This window comes from Lutra lutra, chromosome 16, assembly GCF_902655055.1.
Source record: "Lutra lutra chromosome 16, mLutLut1.2, whole genome shotgun sequence".
NCBI classification, from domain to species: Eukaryota; Metazoa; Chordata; class Mammalia; order Carnivora; family Mustelidae; genus Lutra; species Lutra lutra.
The window spans coordinates 13,814,815-13,835,357 of NC_062293.1; the positions used below are offsets into that span (position 1 = coordinate 13,814,815).

The following is a 20,543-nucleotide window of genomic DNA, read 5'->3' on the forward strand; positions in this document are numbered from 1 at the left end:
CAGTAAGCGTTTAATAAATGTTCCCTTCTCCTTGCTTGGGCTCTGGCATTGAGATCTGCAGATACGTTGCTGGGATGACTGCTCAGGAGAAACCATGCGTCTTCAGAAAGTGGCTGTTGTGAATGGTACTTTGGGAATCTGTTCGCATTTTGCTTTTTACTTGTTGGCATGACTGAATGGAGAAGGGAAACAGAGGGTTGGTTCCAATGACTCTAGTGCCCAAGATCACAGAATCCTCTGCAGGTACAGCAAGCTATTTCAGAAACTACAGCCATTTTTATTACTGAGATTTTTTTTTTTTTTATGGGTTGTTATTTCTTCTGTTACTATGTCACCGGAATTCAGAACTACATGTGTCTCTGATACTTCACCTCTAAGAAACTTAGAAGTTACATTTACTGTTTGTTGTGCTAACTTCAGGCTGTCTGTGGCACCAGAGTCCCAAGGTGGTGCCCAGGGCTGTTTGGGCAGTCTGTCACCGTCCAAGGCTCTTACTGAGTATATTTCAGAAGAATACCGTTTAAGACTTTAAAAAGAAGGAAGTAGGGGCCAAAAGGCCCAAGGGTTTCAGCTAAAAGTGAACAGATGCAACCAAGCTCTTCAGTTCTATCTCATGGAGAATCTCCCTCCATACTTTTAAGAAAACAGGCTTTAAATCCACAACTTGCTCAGGACTTCGACCGGTGACATTGGCCTCTGCTATTTTTTGTTTTATTAAATGAAAACATAAGAACTTCTTAGCCCTTAGAGCTGAGTTCCCAAATCAGGTCAGACTCACCTTAGCAGCTTTAAAAAAATGCAGATATCTGGACCCTACCCTAGACCTACCAAACCAGATACAGGAAGATAGGATCCAAGGACCTATATGTCATTGCACCAGGCTTGGGGAAATGGCCTCAGAGCAGAGCTTCCCAACCTTTATCATGCCATAACCCATGTGGACAATGGTTGGGTTTGATTGGCATATCAGGGAGGAGCTCCTGGTCAGAGATGACCCACCCTCGGGGTCAGGTGACCCAGTGTGTTTCCCCCATGGCCAAGAGGAGCAGAATCTTGTCATCTCTGTTATTCAAGGTAAGGCAGCTCTGCCTAAGAGAGCTCCATTTCCTGTGTTCCAGTTTTTATACCATTTTACTGTTATTTAATTTTGTGAGGGAAAAGGAAATAGGAAGGTAAGCAGGAAGACCGCCTCTTCCCTACTGAGAGGAGGGGTCAACACCTTTGACTTTCATTCCACCTGTTGAAATCTGATACCACCTGGGGAGTCACATCAACGTCTTCCTTGCCAGCCATTGTTGTTAATTATAATATACATTTGCTCAGCTTCTTCCTAAATTGCTTCTGAGGTAGGGACTGGCTTCAGATTGACCCTGATCTATGTTAATTTCCTCCAGTCTAAGACTGATCGGTGTCCAGCTGGTCCTTCGGCTCAGTCTTGTCCAAGACTTTTCCGGACCTGCTCTCCAAGGATCTGTGGCTTCAAGTCTGATGATGGAGGTTGTATTCTTCCTCTTGAGACACAAGACCTGACCCAGCGATTCTCTCCTCCACTTCTATTTATTCAGATTCCAAGTACAACTGTTCAGCTTCTGCTCCAAAAATATCCAGGAAAGTATAGGTGCTATTAAATTGCCTGTCTCCATCTTGTATTGTTAAGGGGTCCAGAGAAAGGCATACAATTACCAGCTCATTAACTTGGGTCCTAGAACTTTCAACAGATCATTCACAGAATTGCGAAACCCAGACAGAGTGAGGCAAGAAGGAACTTTTGAGAGGCTCCTGGGTGGCTCAGTTGGTTAGGCGTCTTCCTTCGGCTCAGGTCATGATCTTGGGGTCCTAGGATTGAGCCCCGTATCAAGCTCCTTGCTCAGCGGGGAGTCTGCTTCTCCCCCTCCTGCAGCCCCTCAGCTCATACTGTCTCTCAACTAAATAAATAAAATCTTTAAAAAAAAAAAAAACTAACTTTTGAGAACAATAAAAGTCATTGCTGAGTTGTTTTATTCAGTTTATCCTGACAATCCAATAGAATAAATATTGCCTCCATTTTATAAATAAGGAAACTGAGGCTCAGAGAATCTTTTTTTTTTTTTTTAAGATTTTATTTATTTATTTGAAAGAGAGAGAGCACAGGGAGATGGAGCAGAGAGAGAGGGACAAGCAGACTCCATGCCAAGCACAGAGCCCAACCCAGGGCTTAATCCCACGACCCAACCCAAAACCAAGTGTAGGACACCCAAGTGCCTGAGCCACCCAGGCACCCCAAGGCTCAGAGAATCTTAAGTAACTTGCTAGAAGTTTTAGGAAGCTTCAGTTCAGATCCCAAAATGTCCATCCCTAAAGAGTGAGGTTGTCCCCCCACCCTCAAGCTGGCTCCTTTCAGTAGAGCTGGAGGTACAAACAACTATTGTCTATCTTTGAAAAACCCTCCATTTGTTCCCTCCCTAAATGTACCTCATTAACTCCAAGTCTCACAGATCATTTGAATGGAGAATTTTGGAGAAAGACAGGGTAAATAGGAGAAAGGGTCTTTCTGGTCCCTCTGTTAACCCCCCTAGGCTTAATGATCTGCTGGAACTCCATTCCCCATGTTTGGGGAAAAATTTCCTCTTTGCAGCTATTCCAGAAATGAGTGTACTGGACAAAACAAACCTAGTCTGGAAAACAAAACAAAACAAAACAAAAAACTGGCCTTCCTAAACCGAGTAATGCAGGAGCCCATTAAAGAAAAAAAAAATTTTCATAGCCCCCAAAGAGACACCCACAAACCCCAGTTTGGGAAACATTCCTTTTCCCGTCCTATCATCATCCCCACAACAGTCTTGGAGTTAAATAACCCACCCAAATTGACACAGGGCGTAGTTGCTACAGCAGACATTTGAACGCAGGTATCTCATTCCAAGCCTTTTCTGTTGCTTCCTCTGCTCCACAGAACCTTGAACCCCACAGAGGTGCTTCTGGGCCCTTTAAACAATGAAATACATTGTATCAAACAACAAAGGTTGCTCTACATCTGTAGGGATCCACTTGTCACTTTCACCTGCCCTATACATGCATTGGGAGTCCCAATAATATTATAATTGGGAAAATGAAATGGGTTCTAAAGCTAAAATAAGTTTGACATCTACCCTTTAAAAATGGAAATCCTTTAGTGCCTTCAGATTACAAATTGATTGGCTGAGTGAACATCTCTAGCCCATTAGAGGTCCAGGTTTCCCAAAATAATACAGTACATGAGAGGCAAGCTAGATTTAGGGACAGTTAATCCAGTGCTGATCGCCGTTGCCATGTTGCGACTCATCAAGAATATTTGTTAGTCTGTTACAAGCTTTTGATCTATCAAGCTCTCTGAGGGCCAAACTGTACATCCTCGGTATGGATCAAGGCTGTTCATGCTTCATTGGCTCTGTCCGAACAGCACTGCGAAAAGGAGAGTGAGTGGGAGCAATCCACGGCAGGCAGCCCCAGTTGAGAGGCTGTAAACGGAGCCAAATCTGAACCACCCCCCCCCCCCCGGCCCCTGCATGGGGAGAACGTGGCGCTCTGGCTGCTGGGAGAGCCGGTGTCTCACTGTTAGTCCGTGGTGCCTCACTGTCAGCCCGTGGTGCTCTCCAGAGCGCCCTTGAGTGACCGTACCGGTTTTGATTAGGTGATCTTAAAAATACCGAGTCATATGTGTTCGTGCAGAAAGGAACAGGTTAGTGTTACATAACAGGATTTTTAGGGAGCCGTCTCTTATTGCTCTAGAATGGGGAGGCAGGCCCAAAGCTGGGGACAGAGGGGCTATGACTCCGCATTCCGCAGGCATCTGCTAATCACCGCGGCCAGGTTCTGCCCAGGGCTGACAGAGCGGGGCCCAGCTGGCCCTCCCTGGCTCCTAGTCTGTATGTGGAGATGGGGAGGGGACTTCTCAGAGTCATTTTAGGGGTACAATTCTTGCCTACCCCCAAAGCCATGTGAAGGGTGGATTCCAAAAAAAGTCATTACACAAACTGGAACATCTGCAAAAAAGCTGACTCTTTGGGGCACCTGGGTGGCTCAGTGGGTTAAAGCCTCTGCCTTCGGCTCAGGTCATGGTCCCGGGGTCCTGGGATCGAGCCCCGCATCGGGCTCTCTGCTCAGCAGGGAGCCTGCTTCCTCCTCTCGCTCTGCCTGCCTCTCTGTCTACTTGTGATCTGTCAAATAAATAAATAAAATCTAAAAAAAAAAAAAAAAAAGCCAACTCTTTGCCAAGCCACCAACCTACAGGACCACCAGCAGCTCTGCCACCCTCTGGGGCGGGGACAGGACTGAAAAGTGGCCCCAGAAGTTTGCAGGGGAGCATAGAGATGGATGCCTACTGCCTGTCTGGAGATTTCTGAAGGAGGGGGCTTGTGGAAAGAACCAGTGGCAGGAGCTGGGGTAGAAATAGGGGTGAGGCCATCCAGGAATAGGACACAGCCATTCCCTTGGGCACCACAGGAAATGAAGATAATCACGTCCTGCTTTTGAGGTTTGTTGTGAGAATTCTGGGATGTTTGCCCTGAGACCAACCACTCCCTCAGGTCTGACACTACCTGGAGTTAGCGTCAGACCCCACAAGTTCAAGGGCTCTGTCCCATAAGACCTCTCCCATCTTAGACACCAGTCACAAATCCAGGGCCACCTCTTCAAGTCGGGGGGTGGGGGGAGTTCCCACACCATCTGCCTCAGGTTGGAGAATTTTGCCAGGAAGGCTCACAGGACTCAGGAACACACTTTACTGGGTGTTTCCTAGTTTATTACAAAGACTACAACTCAGGAACAGCAAAGCGGAAGATGCGTAGGGCGAGGTGGGGGGTGGGGTGGAGAAAGTTTCCATAATGTCCCCAGACGTGCCACACCCCTCCACCCACCTGGCAGCTCTCCAGACCTTGTCAAAAGTTTTCATGGTTCCTTTTCCAGCCCTGCTCTTTCCCTCCCCAGAGGTCAGTGGGTGGAGCTAAGAATTCCCACCCTCTCTGTGGCTAGAGCTTTCTGTCATCCTTTCCATCCTGAGGCTATCTGGGGTCTGCACCCTAAATCACCTCAAACAGGTCTCTTATTATGCAAAGATTAAATGACAGCATATCTAAAGTGCTTGACTGCAGGCTCTGGTGCCCAGTGAGCATCTGATAAGCATTAGGCAAATAGGTTCCTTTTCCTTCCATCCTTTTCTTTCTTCTGATCAGCTCTAGGAACTCTTGACTTAACATCATCTCCCTCCATCCTCACAGGCATGACAGTGGTCACCCTCGTGGCTAGGGACTATTAAATTATTTTGTGGTTTATGCATAAAATTTCCATCCTTAGGGCCTCTCCTTCAAATAGAGAGTTTTGGGTTTTTTCTGGCACTGAGTTGTAACTGAGAAGGGCTCAGGACACGCCCCAAAACTCCTCCCCTCCACATGCCCCTTTTCTGTGCCTTTCTACCTGTCAGTTTCACTTTACCGAGTCAAGTTCCTTTAAGGCACTTTGCAGAGGAATAGCACAAATCACTCAGTGTTTGTGGTACACTCTAGTGCCAAGAGCAAATGCTTTAAAAATAGCATTTTAGGTATTAACTGCTAACAAAGCAAGAATTGGCTGCCTGTGCTGCAATTTGCATTTGGGTTGTTTTTGGTGTTGTGGGGTTTTTTTTTGTTGTTTTTTGTTTTTTAAGCTTATGCATACCAGTTGACCTCTTAAGTAAAGTTTTAGGTCAGTTCTCAACACTCTGAAAGCTTCTTAGTTTTGTTTTGTCTTATTTCGACAGCTTTATTAAGAAAGAGTTCACATACCGTACAATCACCCATTTCAAGTAGAGAATTTGATGGGTTTTTGTGTTTTCACAGATACGGGCACCATCACAGCACTCAAATTTAGAACATGCTCATCACCTCAAAAAGAAACCCTGTATGCTTTGGCTATCACTCCCCTCCTTTTTTTTTTTTTTTTTTTAACCCTCAATCCCACCCCAGCTGTAGGAAACCACTAATCTTTTTTCTCTGTAAATGTCCCAGTTTGGCATATTTCATATGAATGGGCTCCTTTAATATATGGTCTGTTGTGACTAGCGTCTTTGAAAGCTCCATACTTTTTATGTGCATTTCTTTTAGGATTCAAGTTCAGGAAATCTGGGTCCAAATTCAGAGCTAAATTTTACCTGGTTGAAATGCCATTCATTGATGGGGAGTGCGAATATCTACATCCCTCTGGAGTCTTGAAGACTCCAAGAACGCAGGGGAAAAAAATCTGATAAGTGTTGTTAGTTCATCCCTATTTTAGGACCGAGTATTATAGTTACATAATGTAACAATTTCTAGCCAGTTACTGCTTAGCCCTATTTCATTTAACATTTATCAAAAACTTCTAATTTCAATTAACAGGGCAAGCCCCTGTTGGATTTAGTCCTTTGTGGTTCAGATTGAAAGAATAATTAATCACGGAGACTTTATGTCTCGGTGAACATTGACTAATCGTATTGCCTCTGAGATGCCAACTGAGCTCCAGCCAGGCCAAGACCTCCTGGAGGTTTCTTCGTGCACCTCCCGGGGGTGAGACTGATTCTAGCAAATGCAGGGACATGGTTTCACCACAGCTGCACTGAGTAAGAAGCCCCTTAACTTCACCTTTGTTCTGTTTTGTCCAAGTGCAAGACGGATGAAGCCTGAATGTGTCACTGGGTCTGAGGAGGGGAAGCCTTCCCAAAAAAATGTGCCTGCATGGAAGGGGCGGCCGATGTTGGGGCCAAGGGCAGGCTGTTCTAAATGGGCCACGTTGGCCTTTGATTATTTGAAATAGAAATTACTTAAGGACGGGATAACTGGGGGATGGACATTAAGGAGGACACGTGATGTAATGAGCGCTGAGTGTTACATAAGACTGATGAATCACCAAACTCTACCTTTGAAACTAATAATACCTTACAGGTTAATTAATTGAATTTAAATTAAAATTCATTGAAGTGGGAAAAAAAGTTACTTAAGAGGTTAGCTGTGCAAGAAGATCGCTCTGGGGCACATGGTTGGCTTAGTTTACTTAGATTACTTAAAAAAACAAAATCTTAAAAAAAAAAAAGGAGAACACTCAGATCCTCCTCTGTCCTCCTGAAAGCCAGAAATAAATCTCCCTTGTGAAAGGTCCCCACCCTGTATCGGGAGATAGAGAAACATCCTTATCACCAGAGATGAGAAATTCAGGGTGCAGAAGCGTCTATAAACAACCCTGGTACCCCCCACACACACTTTTTTTTTCCAAGATTTTATTTATTTATTTGACAGAGAGAGAGACAGTGAGAGAGAGCGAGCACACACAAGCAGGGAGAGTGGGAGAGGGAGAAGCAGGCTTCCTGCCGAGCAGAGAGCCCCATGTGGGGCTTGATCCCAGGACCCTGGAATGATGACCTTAGCCAAAGGCAGATGCTTAGCGACTGAGCCACCCAGGTGCCCCCTCCAGTTCCATTTTTACCAGTTTACTACTCCAGCCCAAATTCTGTTTAGAATGCCTTCCTCACAGAAGCTCCCAAAGTGAAGTTTTCCTTGTCATGTCAATTCCTTATAGGTTTATTGTCTCTTCGTCTAAAAAGTATGAAAACAACCGACCTTGTCCATTTCCAGGTCTCAGTATCATTATTGGCCCTCTGTGCATGGATAATAAAATTTGGGAATTTTTTCTTCTGTTAGGTTAACACATCCATCTTATCTAAATTTAATTCTTAGTCCAGCTGGAAGACCTTGAAAGGTAGAGGAAGAATTTTTCCTTCCCTTCCCTTCCCTTCCCTTCCCTTCCCTTCCCTTCCCTTCCCTTCCCTTCACTGGTTTGGTCTGCCTGGACTGCGAGACAGCCCTGGCACCCGCTCACTTCCCTCCATGCAGATGGGTTTTAACTAACTACAAGGGTCCAGTTTGCCATCTGCCAAGCCTGGGCGGGAGTGGTTGCGGGGGAGGGGGGGTGGTCTGGAGCCAGAGCTGTCATTATAGATGAATCTAGAATCCTCCAGCCAGCTTCTGGGCTCTGGGAGCTATCCATGGGGCAGCCTGGAGGCAAGAGATTTCATCACCCAGTGGGTCCACCGGCAGCCAGGGTGAGGTCCAGTGCTTGGTGACTCAGTGTGTGTGCAGGCTACAAAAGAATTGGTTACCAGGGACCCTGTAAGATTTGCCTTGTGAAAATGATGACCCACTGTTACAGGTTGAATTGTATCTCTCCCTCCCCCATTCCCCCCCCCCAAAAGATATGTTAAAGTCCCAACCCCCAGTACCTGAGAGTATAACCTTATTTAGAAATAGTGTCTTTGGGGCGCCTGAGTGGCTCAGTGGATTAAAGCCTTTGCCTTTGGCTCAGGTCATGATCCCAGGGTCCTGGGATCGAGCCCCACATTGGGCTCTCTGCTCAGCAGGGAGCCTGCTTCCCTTCCTCTCTCTGCCTGCCTCTCTGCCTACTTGTGATCTCTGTCAAATAAATAAATAAAATCTTTAAAAAAAAAGAAAAGAAATAGTGTCTTTACCAAAGGAATTGAGTTAAAATGAGGTTGAGTGGGCCCTAATCTGATGGGATTGGTGTCCTTATAAAAAAAAGCAAAATGTGGGCAGGTGTGGAATTCATGATATTGGAGATGAAGGTGCAGGTTTACAACTTCATTTGAAAATAGAGAAATGAAAGTTTAAAACCTAAAAACAATCCAGGTCTTTTATAAAGAATGATGTAAATCATGTAACAGAGTTTGAATCAGGACCAAAAATAGTACAGAAGCTGTAGAAACACAAACCACAAATGTATTTAAAAATGTAAAAGGTCCGATGAAAGGTCAGCTGATGTGTGAATGCGGCCATTTAGACATTTATGTTCCCAAACTCAAGCGAGAAAAATGAGAGTTGAAGAAAATGATTTCAAGTGGAATGGATATGGGGGGAGGGGGTTAGGGGTATGAGTGGGGAAGGATAGAAGGGGACAGGGAGAAAGGTTTGTAGTGACCAGAATATTTCAGTTAAGACCCAGTGGTTTGATTTTTTTTTTTTTTCATCTTCTCATAAAAGCATTCAGCTGGATGTTCGTTTCTGATCTTGAGTTTTGATTAAAGGAGTCCTCTGGTAAATCCTCTCCCTTACCTCCCTCCCTCTCTTTGCAAGTATATCCCTAATTATAGGCCATGTATAAGATTTACTAGATGAAATCAGCAGCTGTAGATAGGACACCAGACTTGCAAAAAATCAACCCACTGTTACCATAAAAAGCCCGATTGTTAATTGCTTCTTTGGCATCTGGCTGTAACAAAATCACCCTTTGCTATTTAAGATTAAAAGTAAATAGTAGAAAGAACATTAACCTAGAATTAGGGGAGCCTAGGATTCTAGTCCCCTCCCTGTTACCTTAGTGCTTCTGTGATGTGATCAGGACCCACACATAGATCTCAGCATCTGCATAGTTTTTGCTGTGCAGACATGACTTTTCCAGTCTTGTTCAGAGCTGATGTTTGCTGTGAGGCCCCATCGTTCTTCACTGGTTTAGAAATGCAGGCCACCAGTGCTCAGTATTGCAGAGTCTTGTTTTCTTTCTTTCTTCTGTTTTTTTTTTTTTTTCCTTTTTTAAAGGTTTTTATTCGTGGGGTGCCTGGGTGGCTCAGTGGATTGAACCTCTGCCTTTGGCTCAGGTCATGATCCCAGTGTCATGGGATCAAGCCCCGCATCGGGCTCTCTGCTCAGCAGGGAGCCTGCTTCCCCCTCTCTCTCTGCCTACTTGTGATCTCTCTCTCTGTGTCAAATAAACGAATAAAATCTTTAAAGATTTTATTTATTTATTTGACACAGAGAGAGACAGCGAGAGAGGGAACACGAGCAGGGGGAGTGGGAGAGGGAGAAGCAGGCTTCCCGCCGAGCAGGGAGCCTGATGTAGGGCTCAGTCCCAAGACCCTGGGATCGTGACCTGAGCCTGAGGCAGACGCTTAACGACTGAGCCACCCAGGTGCCCCTCTTGTTTTATTCTTTGAGAACTCTGAACCTGGAATGGATATGAAGATTCTGGAATAGGTGCCAAACTGAGGCTCGTCCATGAATTGGGGTGGGGTGCAGCTAGATGGCCCAGGGGCCTCCCATCTTCAGGCCTCTCTCACACCCCTGCACAGGCCCCCAGAGGCATGAAGGCAGCTCAGACCGTGGTTTTACTTCTTTTCTCCACCGTCTGTGCCTGGCCCCTTGCTGTTTGTCGGCTCCTTTGTCTGCTACACGTCTGGGTTACCAGGAGTTTCGCCCTCCTGCTTTCCTCTGCTTGCTGGCTCTAGAATGGTCCTTTGTTTATCTACTCGCCAACTCAGAAAGACGATCACCTCTCAGGATCTCAAGGGTTTGCCCATCCGTATTCTAGCCGGCCAAAGCATGGAGGCCATGTCTTTTGAGGCTCAAGATCATTACTGTTCATGTGCTGGGGATTGGTCTCCTCATTTGCCTTTTGTTGGAAAGTCAGTAAGCAGATGGGGAAAGAAACCAACCTTCCCTGTTTAGCTCCAGCCCCTACATTTTAACTCCCATGAACCACTTGGCAGCTCTGAATTTCCTCCTTTGGGGCTTTCAGGCATGTGGTTTATTATATGAACCTCTGGTGTGTTCTGTGAAAAGACAAAGCAGAATTCATTCTTTTCATCCGTGGTGAACCCAGTGTTTGCACCTGTTCTGTAATCCACATGATGCATCTAGTTTGTGATCTCTTGCTAAGGAACCATCCACTCCAGAATTGAGCGGCTTAAACAATGACGGGGCATTACTTCTCACAATTCTGCAACTTCCAACTAGGCTTAGCCGGGCAGATCTTCTGTTCCTCGTGGCATATGTTTGGACTGAAAATATCAGGTTTGACCTGTTCACTTACATGCCTGGCTTCTCAGCTGGGGTGGGTGAGCACCTCTCCCCAAGGCTAGCGTGGGCTTCCTCCCAACATGGCGGTCTCAGGGTAATCAAACCAGACTTTTTACATTGTGTCCCGCTTCTGGTTTCTAGCTTCCTGTAGAGGCCTGGACTGACACAGTATCTTTTCTGCCATTTGCAATTGGTCAAAGCAAGTTCTAGGTCACGTTAGGTTTGAAGTGAGGGGAGACTGCCTCTACCTCTGGGTGAGAGGAACAGCATACTGGTGCAGGAAGGAAGGGAAATGATGGAGACCGTCCTTGGAGATTTTCTACTGTAGTCTCCCTGGTGATACTTCTTGATTTATTGGTCTCCCTGGTGATACTTCTTGATTTATTATTGGTCTTCTCTTTTTACTCCCAATGGCATTATAGGTTATAGGAACATGGGGTAGGCAGGAATTAGTCCCATGGCCTTGAACTGTCTAATCTTTTACCAGCCACTCCAGAGTGCTTTGGAAAGATAATAGCGTCTCTGCCCCGGGCTGCAGGATTGCTTGTGTTAACTCAGATGCTTCTGTGACTGTCTTACAAAGTACAATAGTCAACATCACCCGAGCACTTGCCATGAGCCAGACCCTGTGCTGGTGCCTTTTTCATGTATCATGTTATTACATTAACATAATCTTTCCAAACCTGTGCGTGCAATGTCAGTGGCACTTTCTGGGTTGGTTCAGGTGCTAAAAATACAGCATGACAACATTGGTACCAAAGATTTGAAAATGCTACCCATACTCAAATTGCCAGCCCCTCCCTTCACAGAGCATTTATTCCCATGGGATACCTAGGATGCATTCTCTTTTCCTTCTTGTCTTTCAGAATCTCTTCTGTCAATTTGGTATTCCATTAATTATCTATTTGTCTCACTCTGGTCCTTTCTACCCCCAGGTCCAATGTCTTCTACTGCAGCCACTGCAAATGAGGGACCCCAGGGGAAGGTCAGGGAATGGAAATCATTGAAGTAGAGCAGAGTTCATTCTGAGTGGAAGGAAGTGCTCTATGACCACACATAGACCATACCTTCCAGGCCGCGCATGTGCACACACCTGTGCGTGTGCACGCACACACACACACAGTGGCTGCCCTCCCACACCCCTCAGGGCGAAGAAACCAGGTCAAGGGAGAGCATAATGTAATACCTGGTTCTCGACTGTGCCCGCATTGTGCACTCAGTAAACGTGCTTAGGATAATGACTGTTACAATACTATTTTACGCAGGCATGTCAGCCAGCGCAAATCCAGTGTGCACCCTGAAAAGTCTTACCAAGGTGTCGCATATTGTGTTGTTGTTTTTTTAAGATTTTTTTTTAAATTTATTTGACAGAGATCACAAGTAGGCAGAGAAGCAGGCAGAGAGAGAGGGGGAAGCAGGCTCCCTGCTGAGCAGAGAGCCCGATGCGGGGCTCCATTCCAGGACCCTGGGATCATGACCTGAGCCTAAGGCAGCGGCTTTAACCCACTGAGCCACCCAGGCGCCCCGCATAGTGTGTTTTTATATTGCGTTTTTGTATTTCTCACAGCTTTGGTGATATATAATTTATATAACATAGAGTTTACCCATTTAAGGTGTACAAAATTCAATGGTTTTTAGCATATTTACAGACTTGTAAGCTATCACTTTATATCTAATTTTAGAGTATTTTCATCACCCCCACGAGAACCTCTGTTTCCATAGCAGTCATTTCGCTTACCATCCTACTCCCCAGCCTTGGGCCACTACTCTACTTTCTTTCTCCGTAGACAGGTCTACTCTGGATATTTTATATAAATGGAATTCTAGAATGTGGCTTTTGGTGACTGGCTTCTTTCACTCAGCATAATGTTTTTTTTTTTTTTCCTTTAAAGATTTTATTTATTTATTTGACAGACCGAGAGCACAAGTAGGCAGAGAGGCAGGCAGAGAGAGAGGAGGAAGCAGGCTCCCCGCTGAGCAGAGAACCCGACTCAGGGCTCCATCCCAGGACCCTGGGATAAAGACCCGAGCCGAAGGCAGAGGCTTAACCCACTGAGCCACCCAGGCGCCCCCAGCATAATGTTTTTTGAAGTTCATCTGTGCTAGAGCATGGATCAAGTCTTAAGAAGTTTTAAAGAGAGAAAAGAAGAGTCAGTCAAAATGGAGGAGTTGGCTGGGGAGAAGAAATTTCAGGAAGAACTAACACTTGTCTAGAAGGTTCTAGAACTTTGGAGCATGGGGATGCAGGAGCTTTGTAAGGCACAAGGGAAAGGTTGTGGCTTTGGGATAGTGGTCCAGAAGAGATGCTAGAAAGGTAGCACAGTAGCTGTCCACACGGCAGTCATTGAAAAAAATCTTAAATGGTTAAATGTTCAAAAAATTTTAACCTTATTTCATTTTTTAAGAATAATATAACACAAATCTTATGTCTAAAACTCAGTGAAGTGGGTTGTCTGAGTGGCTGAGTCTGCTGAGCATCTGCCTTAAGCTCAGGTCATGATCACAAGGTCCTGGGATCAAGCCCTGTGTCGGGCTACTTGCTCGGCAAGGAGCCTGCTTCTCCCTCTGCCTGCTCTGCCTGCTCTTCCTGCTGCTCCCCCTGCTTGTGCTCTCTCTCTCTCTCTCTCTCTCTCTCTCTGACAAATAAATAAATAAAATCTCTAAAATTTTAAAAAATAAATAAAACTCCGTGAACTTTTTTTTACTTTCATTTTTATTTTACTTTCAAGTAAACTCTGTACCCAGCATGGGGCTTGAACTCACATCCCTGACACCAAGAGTCACACGCTCTACCGAATGAGCCAGCCAGGTGCCCCTAGAGCTCAGTGGACTTTTACATATAGTCATCCAGATCGACAGTCAGCCTAGACATTTCCCTTGTGTTTCTTCATATCTACCCTCCCTTCCAAAAGGTTACTACTGTTATTCCAACTTTAAACGCCATAGAGAACCTTGAGCTTTAGTTGGAATCATGCTCTGTACACTGCTGTGTCTGGCTACTTTTGCTCAGCGTACTGTCTGTGAGCATCATAGGCAGTCTTGTGTGGATCAGCACTTTGCTCTTTTTCATTGCTGTGTGGTACTCCATTGGGGGAATAACCCACAATTTGCCTGTTTTCCTGTTGATGAACACTTGAGCTATTTCCAGTTTTGCCTGTTATGTTTAAAGCTGTTGTGAATGTTCTAGTACACCCTTTGGTGGTCAGAGGTATCTATTTCACACAGAAAGTGAATTGTCAGGTCACAGATAGGCACATGCTAAGCTCTGTAGACAGTCATAGATAGTGCTGAGCAATTGTCCAAAGTTGTTGAAACAATTTACACACCCAGGAACGGGTTGGACTGTGAAAAAAAAAATGTTTCTGGGGCACCTGGGTGGCTCAGTGGGTTAAAGCCTCTGCCTTCGGCTCAGGTCATGATCCCAGGGTTCTGGGATCAAGCCCCACATCGGGCTCTCTGCTCGGCAGGGAGCCTGCTTCCTCCTCTCTCTCTGCCTGCCTCTCTGCCTACTTGTGATGTCTGTCTGTCAAATAGATGAGTGGAATCTTTTAAAAAACAATAATAATAAAAAAGTAAAATAAAATCTTTTAAAAAATAAATAGGTCACGTTTTTGACACGTGACTAGGCGAGCTATCATGTTGGCCTTTCTTTACATTGCAAGTCCCTTTCTGATTGAGATGTATATAATTCACCCTTTTAATTAAGTGTATAATTCAGGGTTTTTTAGTACATTCACAAAAGTGATACAGCTTCCACCACTATCTAATTCCAGGATATTTTCATCGCCCCAACAGGAACCCTTTTATCCATTAGTAGTCACTCCACCCCTGGTAGCCACTAATCTTGCTATCTGTATGGATTTGCCTATTCTACACATTTCCTCTAAATGATGGTTAAACTTTTATGTTCATTTCTTTGATTTTTTTTCCCCGCAGGATCCCAAGCATTTCAAGTCCGAGAAGACAGGACGGGGACAATTAAGGGAAGGCTGGAGAGATAGTCATCAACCCATCATGTGTTCCTACAAACTGGTGACCGTGAAGTTCGAGGTCTGGGGGCTTCAGACCCGAGTGGAACAATTTGTACACAAGGTAAGTGAGTAAATGGTGGTTCCTGGGCTGTGGACACAGTGACTGCCTTTACTGTAAGCTGGAGTACACGATGCCCAACACATGCCCTGTGCTGAGCCAACACGACATCACTACATCTAGAAAACGCTGTTTTTGTGAAAATCCACTTTATATACGGGTTTAATTTGATACTTTGCACTTCATTTCTGATTCTGTGACCTCCATGTATGTTGGATGAGTAGATCCAGGAAGTTGGGTTTTCAGTACTAAATACTTCTATCCTTTGGCATCAGGCTAATCTAGTTGCAGGCAGAAGTACTTGTACTTCGTACTCTGGTACTTGGGTTCCAGGCAGAGGCACAGGGCTGATGTGTGTGTTTGGCCGCCAAGATAATTCTCACTCAAAAGATCTTGTAAGGGGTGCCTGGGTGGCTCAGTGGGTTAAAGCCTCTGCCTTCGGCTCAGGTCATGATCCCTAGGTCCTGGGATCAAGCCCTGCATCGGGCTCTCTGCTCAGCATGGAGCCTGCTTCCTCCTCTCTCTGCCTGCCTCTCTGCCTACTTGTGATCTCTGTCTGTCAGATAAATAAATAAAATCTTAAAAAAAAAAAAAAAAAGATCCTGTAAATATAGGGGCACCTGGGGGCTCAGTCAGTTAAGCATCTGATTCTGGATTTCAGCTCAGGTCATGATCTTGGGGCTGTGAGATCAAGCCCCACATCAGGCTCCATGCTGGGCATGAGCCTGCTTAAGATTCTCTCTCTTCCTCTGCCTGCCTCTCCTTCCCCAGTCATGTGCTTATGTGCTTCCTCTCTCTCTCTCTCTTAAAAAAAAAAAAAAAAAAAAAAGATCCTGCAAATATAGCCACTTAAGGCAAGACACCCCAAGAAATCCCAGTGGTCCTTTAGATAGTGCACCTCAGTATTTCTGGTCATTTAATAATTCTGTTACCTTGGGTGCCTGGGTGGCTCAGTGGGTTAAGCCTCTGCCTTGGGCTCAGGTCATGATCTCAGGGGCCTGGGATCGAGCCCTGCATAGGGCTCTCTGCTCAGCGGGGAGCCTGCTTCCACCTCTCTCTCTGCCTGCCTGCTTGTGATGTCTCTATCAAATAAATAAATAAAATCTTTAAAAAAAAAATCTCAAAACACAGATTTCAAATGTATACCCACTTTAGCTAAACATGTCCATTTTGTCACAGGAACAAGACTTGGTTATGATTTAAGTTTATTAGGAGCTTTGGACATGACTCTTACCCTCATGTAAACAAATGGAAAATGCAATGTTGAGCACTGCCCTTTGTAACGCCTCCTATTTTCATAAAAATAAATACTCCCTGAGTTGTCTCTACATTCCAGATAGGCTGGATATCTGTTTATTTTTCCACTTAAAAACTGATAAAGAATAGCTTTCTGAAATTCTTTTGGGGGCCCTGGAATTTAGCCGTAATGCACTGAGCTTTGTGTTACTCAGATGCATTTGTCTACTGAGATTGGAGACCAGTTGGCAATAAAATGTATAACGTTTTGAGGTCCAAGGAATAGATGGAACTTGGGTTCATGATAATAGCAAACTCGAGAACATATTTGAGAGCTTTGGTGTTTTCTTTCTTTCTTTTCTTTTTTTTTTTTTTATTTATTTATTTGACAGACAGAGATCACCAGTAGGCAGAGAGGCAGGTGGGAGGGGGCAGGCTCCCTGCTGAGCAGAGAGCCCGATATGGGGCTCAATCCCAGGACCCTCAGCTCATGACCTGAGCCAAAGGCAGAGGCTTTAACCCACTGAGCCAGCCAGGTGCCCCGCTTTGGTGTTTTCTTTTTTTTTTTTAAGATTTTATTTATTTATTTGACACAGAGAGAGAGAGATCACAAGTAGGCAGAGAGGCAGGCAGAGAGAGAGGAGGGAAGCAGGCTCCCCACTGAGCAAGGAGCCTGATGCGGGGCTCGATCCCAGGACCCTGAGACCATGACCTGAGCTGAAGGCAGAGGCTTAATCCACTGAGCCACCCAGGCGCCCCAACTTTGGTGTTTTCTTAAACAGAGAAGTATGTTGATCTGCTCTTTTGCTGCACTCCAGAGCCCACTCTGCCCAGCCAGAAGCAGGAACAGAGTGAAACACATGGAGATCAAGTTTGGGGAGGCCACTTGTTTCCCTGCTGTGTCCCAAGTTATTAAGCAGAAGGATGATCCCAGAGTAAATATCTTCCAGCTTCAGCTCTGGGTCTGCCTTCAGCTGTGTCTTCTTCAACTTCCTGTAACATCTCCCCCACCCCCTGTATTTTTTTTTTAAGATTTTATTTGTTTATTTGAGAGAGAGAGAGAGAGAGAAGGAGGGGAGGCACAGAGGGAGAGAGAATCCCAAGCAGATTCCACACTGAGCATAGAGCCTGCCACAGGGCTTGATCCCATGACCCTGAGATCATGGCCTGAGCCAAAACTAAAAGTCAGATGCTTAACCAGCTGAGCCACCCAGATGCCCCACTCCCCCTCCCCTTATTTTTTAACCCAAAATGCTCTCTTACTAGACCGCATATAGTGTACTTAGCGTATCCGCCTTTCATAAAGCCTGTTTGGATTGCCGTAGGGCTCACTGTGTTTCTTTCCTCGCAGCTGACTTGGCTACTTTTGAGATTCTGTTTCTTTAAAATACCTGTAGGAATTCTGCTCTAGGAAAAGGCCTTCCTATCGCCCATTTCCAAATATAAGGAAGTGTTACCAACGCCCCAGAACACACCTGCTCAGGCACACGAGTTGCTAATGAGTATTTGAGGCTAGTATTTGCATGGTTTTAAAGCACCAGGGATGCCTTTCTCTGAACACCTTTGTTTTTTAAGAATCTATTCACAGTTAAGGGGGGAAAAAAATGTTCGAAAGCGAACCATTAGCACATTATTGAATTCTCGTTTCCAGCAGACAGCTGTGTTGTGCTTAATGTAATAGGGTATATTTTACTGATGCCCCAATGCTGTTCTTTTCATTTCCATGAATTTGACACAGTCAGCACTCAAGTGGGTACGGTTTCATGTTGTTTCTTATTTTCATGACATATTTCCTCCTTCCACATCCTAAAAGCTTCACTAGATATCCAGAGGCTCGGAGAAATAAACACATCATTATAAATGCTTCCTTTGCTTCTGCAAATTCACCAGATTAAAATCTTTCATTTATTGAAACGTGCCTGAACCTTTCATGAGAGGTTTTTGACAATTGCTGGATTTGTTTGGCAGGAAGAAAGGAATGTTGAAGGGAGCGCGTGAGTATCCAAGAAACATAAAACAGCATATTTATAGAGGACACCAAGAATACCATAAAATTAAAGCACATGAACAGCGCTACACACACATGTAGACACGCACAAACTATGTGTCACCATAAGAAACAATTTTATTCCTTTTGTCTCTAGCCAGGCTTGTCATTCCCATTATGTTCTATTCTAGTCAAGGTCTCTTTATTTTATCTCTGTCAATAACAGTTGATTACACTGCCTTTTCCCCCTCTTCCACTACATTAAAATCACATCCAAAAAGGTGTTTACTTATCTTGTATTCCACACCTTCAAATATGAAAATAAAAAATTGGAGCAATATTTAAGATATTTTTTCAGAGAAGAATAAGTACCCTTCGCTGCGAAGTCACTTGCTACCCAAAAAAGCATTCTTGATTTCCAACATTCATGATCTCTTAGTGCCAGTGAGAGACACCTATTGAAATTGAACCTATTTCAGGTATAAATAAATGAGGAGGAATAAATAAATAAATAAATAAATGAAGAGGGGCACTTGAGTGGCTCAGTCGGTTAAGTGTCTGCCTTCGGCTCAGGTCATGATCCGGGGGGTCCTGGGATCGAGTCCTGCATTGGGCTCCCTGCTCAGTGGGAAGCGTATTTCTTCTCCCTCTCCCTCTGCCCCTCCTCCTGTTCGTGCGCTCTCTCTCTCAAATAAATAAAAATTTTTTTTTAAGATTTTATTTATTTATTTGACAGACAGATCACAAGTAGGCAGAGAGGCAGGCAGGGAGAGAGGAGAAGTTGGCTCCCTGCTGAGCAGAGAGCCTGATGTGGGGCTCGATTCCAGGACCCTGGGATCATGACCTGAGCTGAAGGCAGAGGCTTTAACTCACTGAGCCACCCAGGTGCCCCTCAAATAAATAAATTTTTTTAAAAAGATGAACGAAGAGGAAAACTCAAGGTGATTAGCCTAGAGATTCATTCTGGTCATTGCCGTGTGCTGCCAACCTGTTGTCCGTAGTGTGTATACACTCCTAGTCCAACTTTCAGTTAAGATGAAGAGATTATTTTACAGCACATGTAGCCTCAGAAAGGCTGGGCACGTGAGCAAGCCCATGATCTGTGTATGTGAGACTGTATTTGCTATCACATGGACAGAGGGATGGGGAAATGTGTAATTGTCAGGATTCCTAGAATTGGGAACAATCTATTTTCCTGGTAGTTTTAATCAAACATGGGATTATTTCAACGTCCTTCTTTTACTTTCGTAGGTGGTCCGGGATATTCTGCTGATTGGACATAGACAGGCTTTTGCATGGGTTGATGAGTGGTATGGTAAGTCAACTTCCCCAAAATAACTTCCAGAATAACCTCATAACCTGTTGATTTGGGCTGCAGTCTATCTGGCTTCATATGTTACCTAGAAAGACAACAAAGGCAGGACTGTTGCCCCCTGAAGTGGAAATAGCACTGTCCGTGGCACATAACGGCGCAGAATGTAATCATAGAAGCTTGGTCTAGAATAACCTCGATAAAGCTGACCCTTGAACAACACGGGGTTGAGCTGTGTGAATCCACTCATGTGCAGATTTTTTTTCAGTAAGTATAGTACCATAAATGTGTTTCCCTTATGATTTTCTTTTTTTTTTCCTCTTGTGATCTTCTTAATAACATTTTCTTTTCTCTAGCTTACTTTGTTGTAATAATATAGAACTGATTGCATAGAACATACAAAATATGTGTTAATCTGTGGCTTATGTTATCAGTAAGGCTTGAAGGACAACAGGACGCTATTAGGAGTTCAGTTTTGGGGGATGGATTTTCAATCTGGTGGGGAAGAGGGTGTGTGTTGCCACCCTAACGCTCCCATTGTTCAAGGGCCAACCGTACTTAGTTATTGGCTAATACATAGAACCCCTGTATGTTTGATGCTGACATACTTCATAACACAGGGCTCCATAATTCTCTTTTGGATGGATTTCAAACCCATCCTGATTTATCCCAAACTTTGATTCAAGATCAAAACTCTCTGAACCATTGCATCAAGTAAAAGCAGTCGTTTGATTCAGAGAACACTTGAAACACTCCCTTGCCAAAAACATAAGGATTCTGAAAGAATTCAAAGGCAGTGGCATAGGTGCCCCTTCATCCTAATGGAGACTATTGTGACTTTTCTCTCTCTCTCTCTCTCTTCCTTCCTTTCCTTTTCCTTTACTTTTCCCTTTCCTTCCCCTTTCCTTCCTTCCTTCCTTTCTTTTTTTCATGGTTTTGGGAGGAATGAAACAAGTTCTGCACATTCCCGGTAAATGAAAATCAGGATTGCTTCATCCCTTGATGGATGGACCACCCTTTCCAGATCCTGGGTACTGTTGTTTAGTCCACACGAATCTTCCGCATGCCCAGAATCAGTCGTAAAAGGCTAGTGTCC

At 44.7% G+C, this 20,543-nt stretch overlaps 1 protein-coding gene across 2 annotated transcripts in view; it reads left to right on the forward strand.

The window, feature by feature from the left end:
• The window catches only part of PITPNC1 (phosphatidylinositol transfer protein cytoplasmic 1), a 260,135-nt gene that overhangs the window by 220,705 nt on the left and 18,887 nt on the right, over positions 1-20,543 (forward strand). For both annotated transcript variants that reach the window (XM_047708109.1, XM_047708110.1), the window contains exons 7-8: positions 14,760-14,915; positions 19,387-19,450. In XM_047708109.1, coding sequence (XP_047564065.1) covers positions 14,760-14,915; positions 19,387-19,450 — 220 coding nt within the window. The remainder of the gene's footprint in view (positions 1-14,759; positions 14,916-19,386; positions 19,451-20,543) is intronic.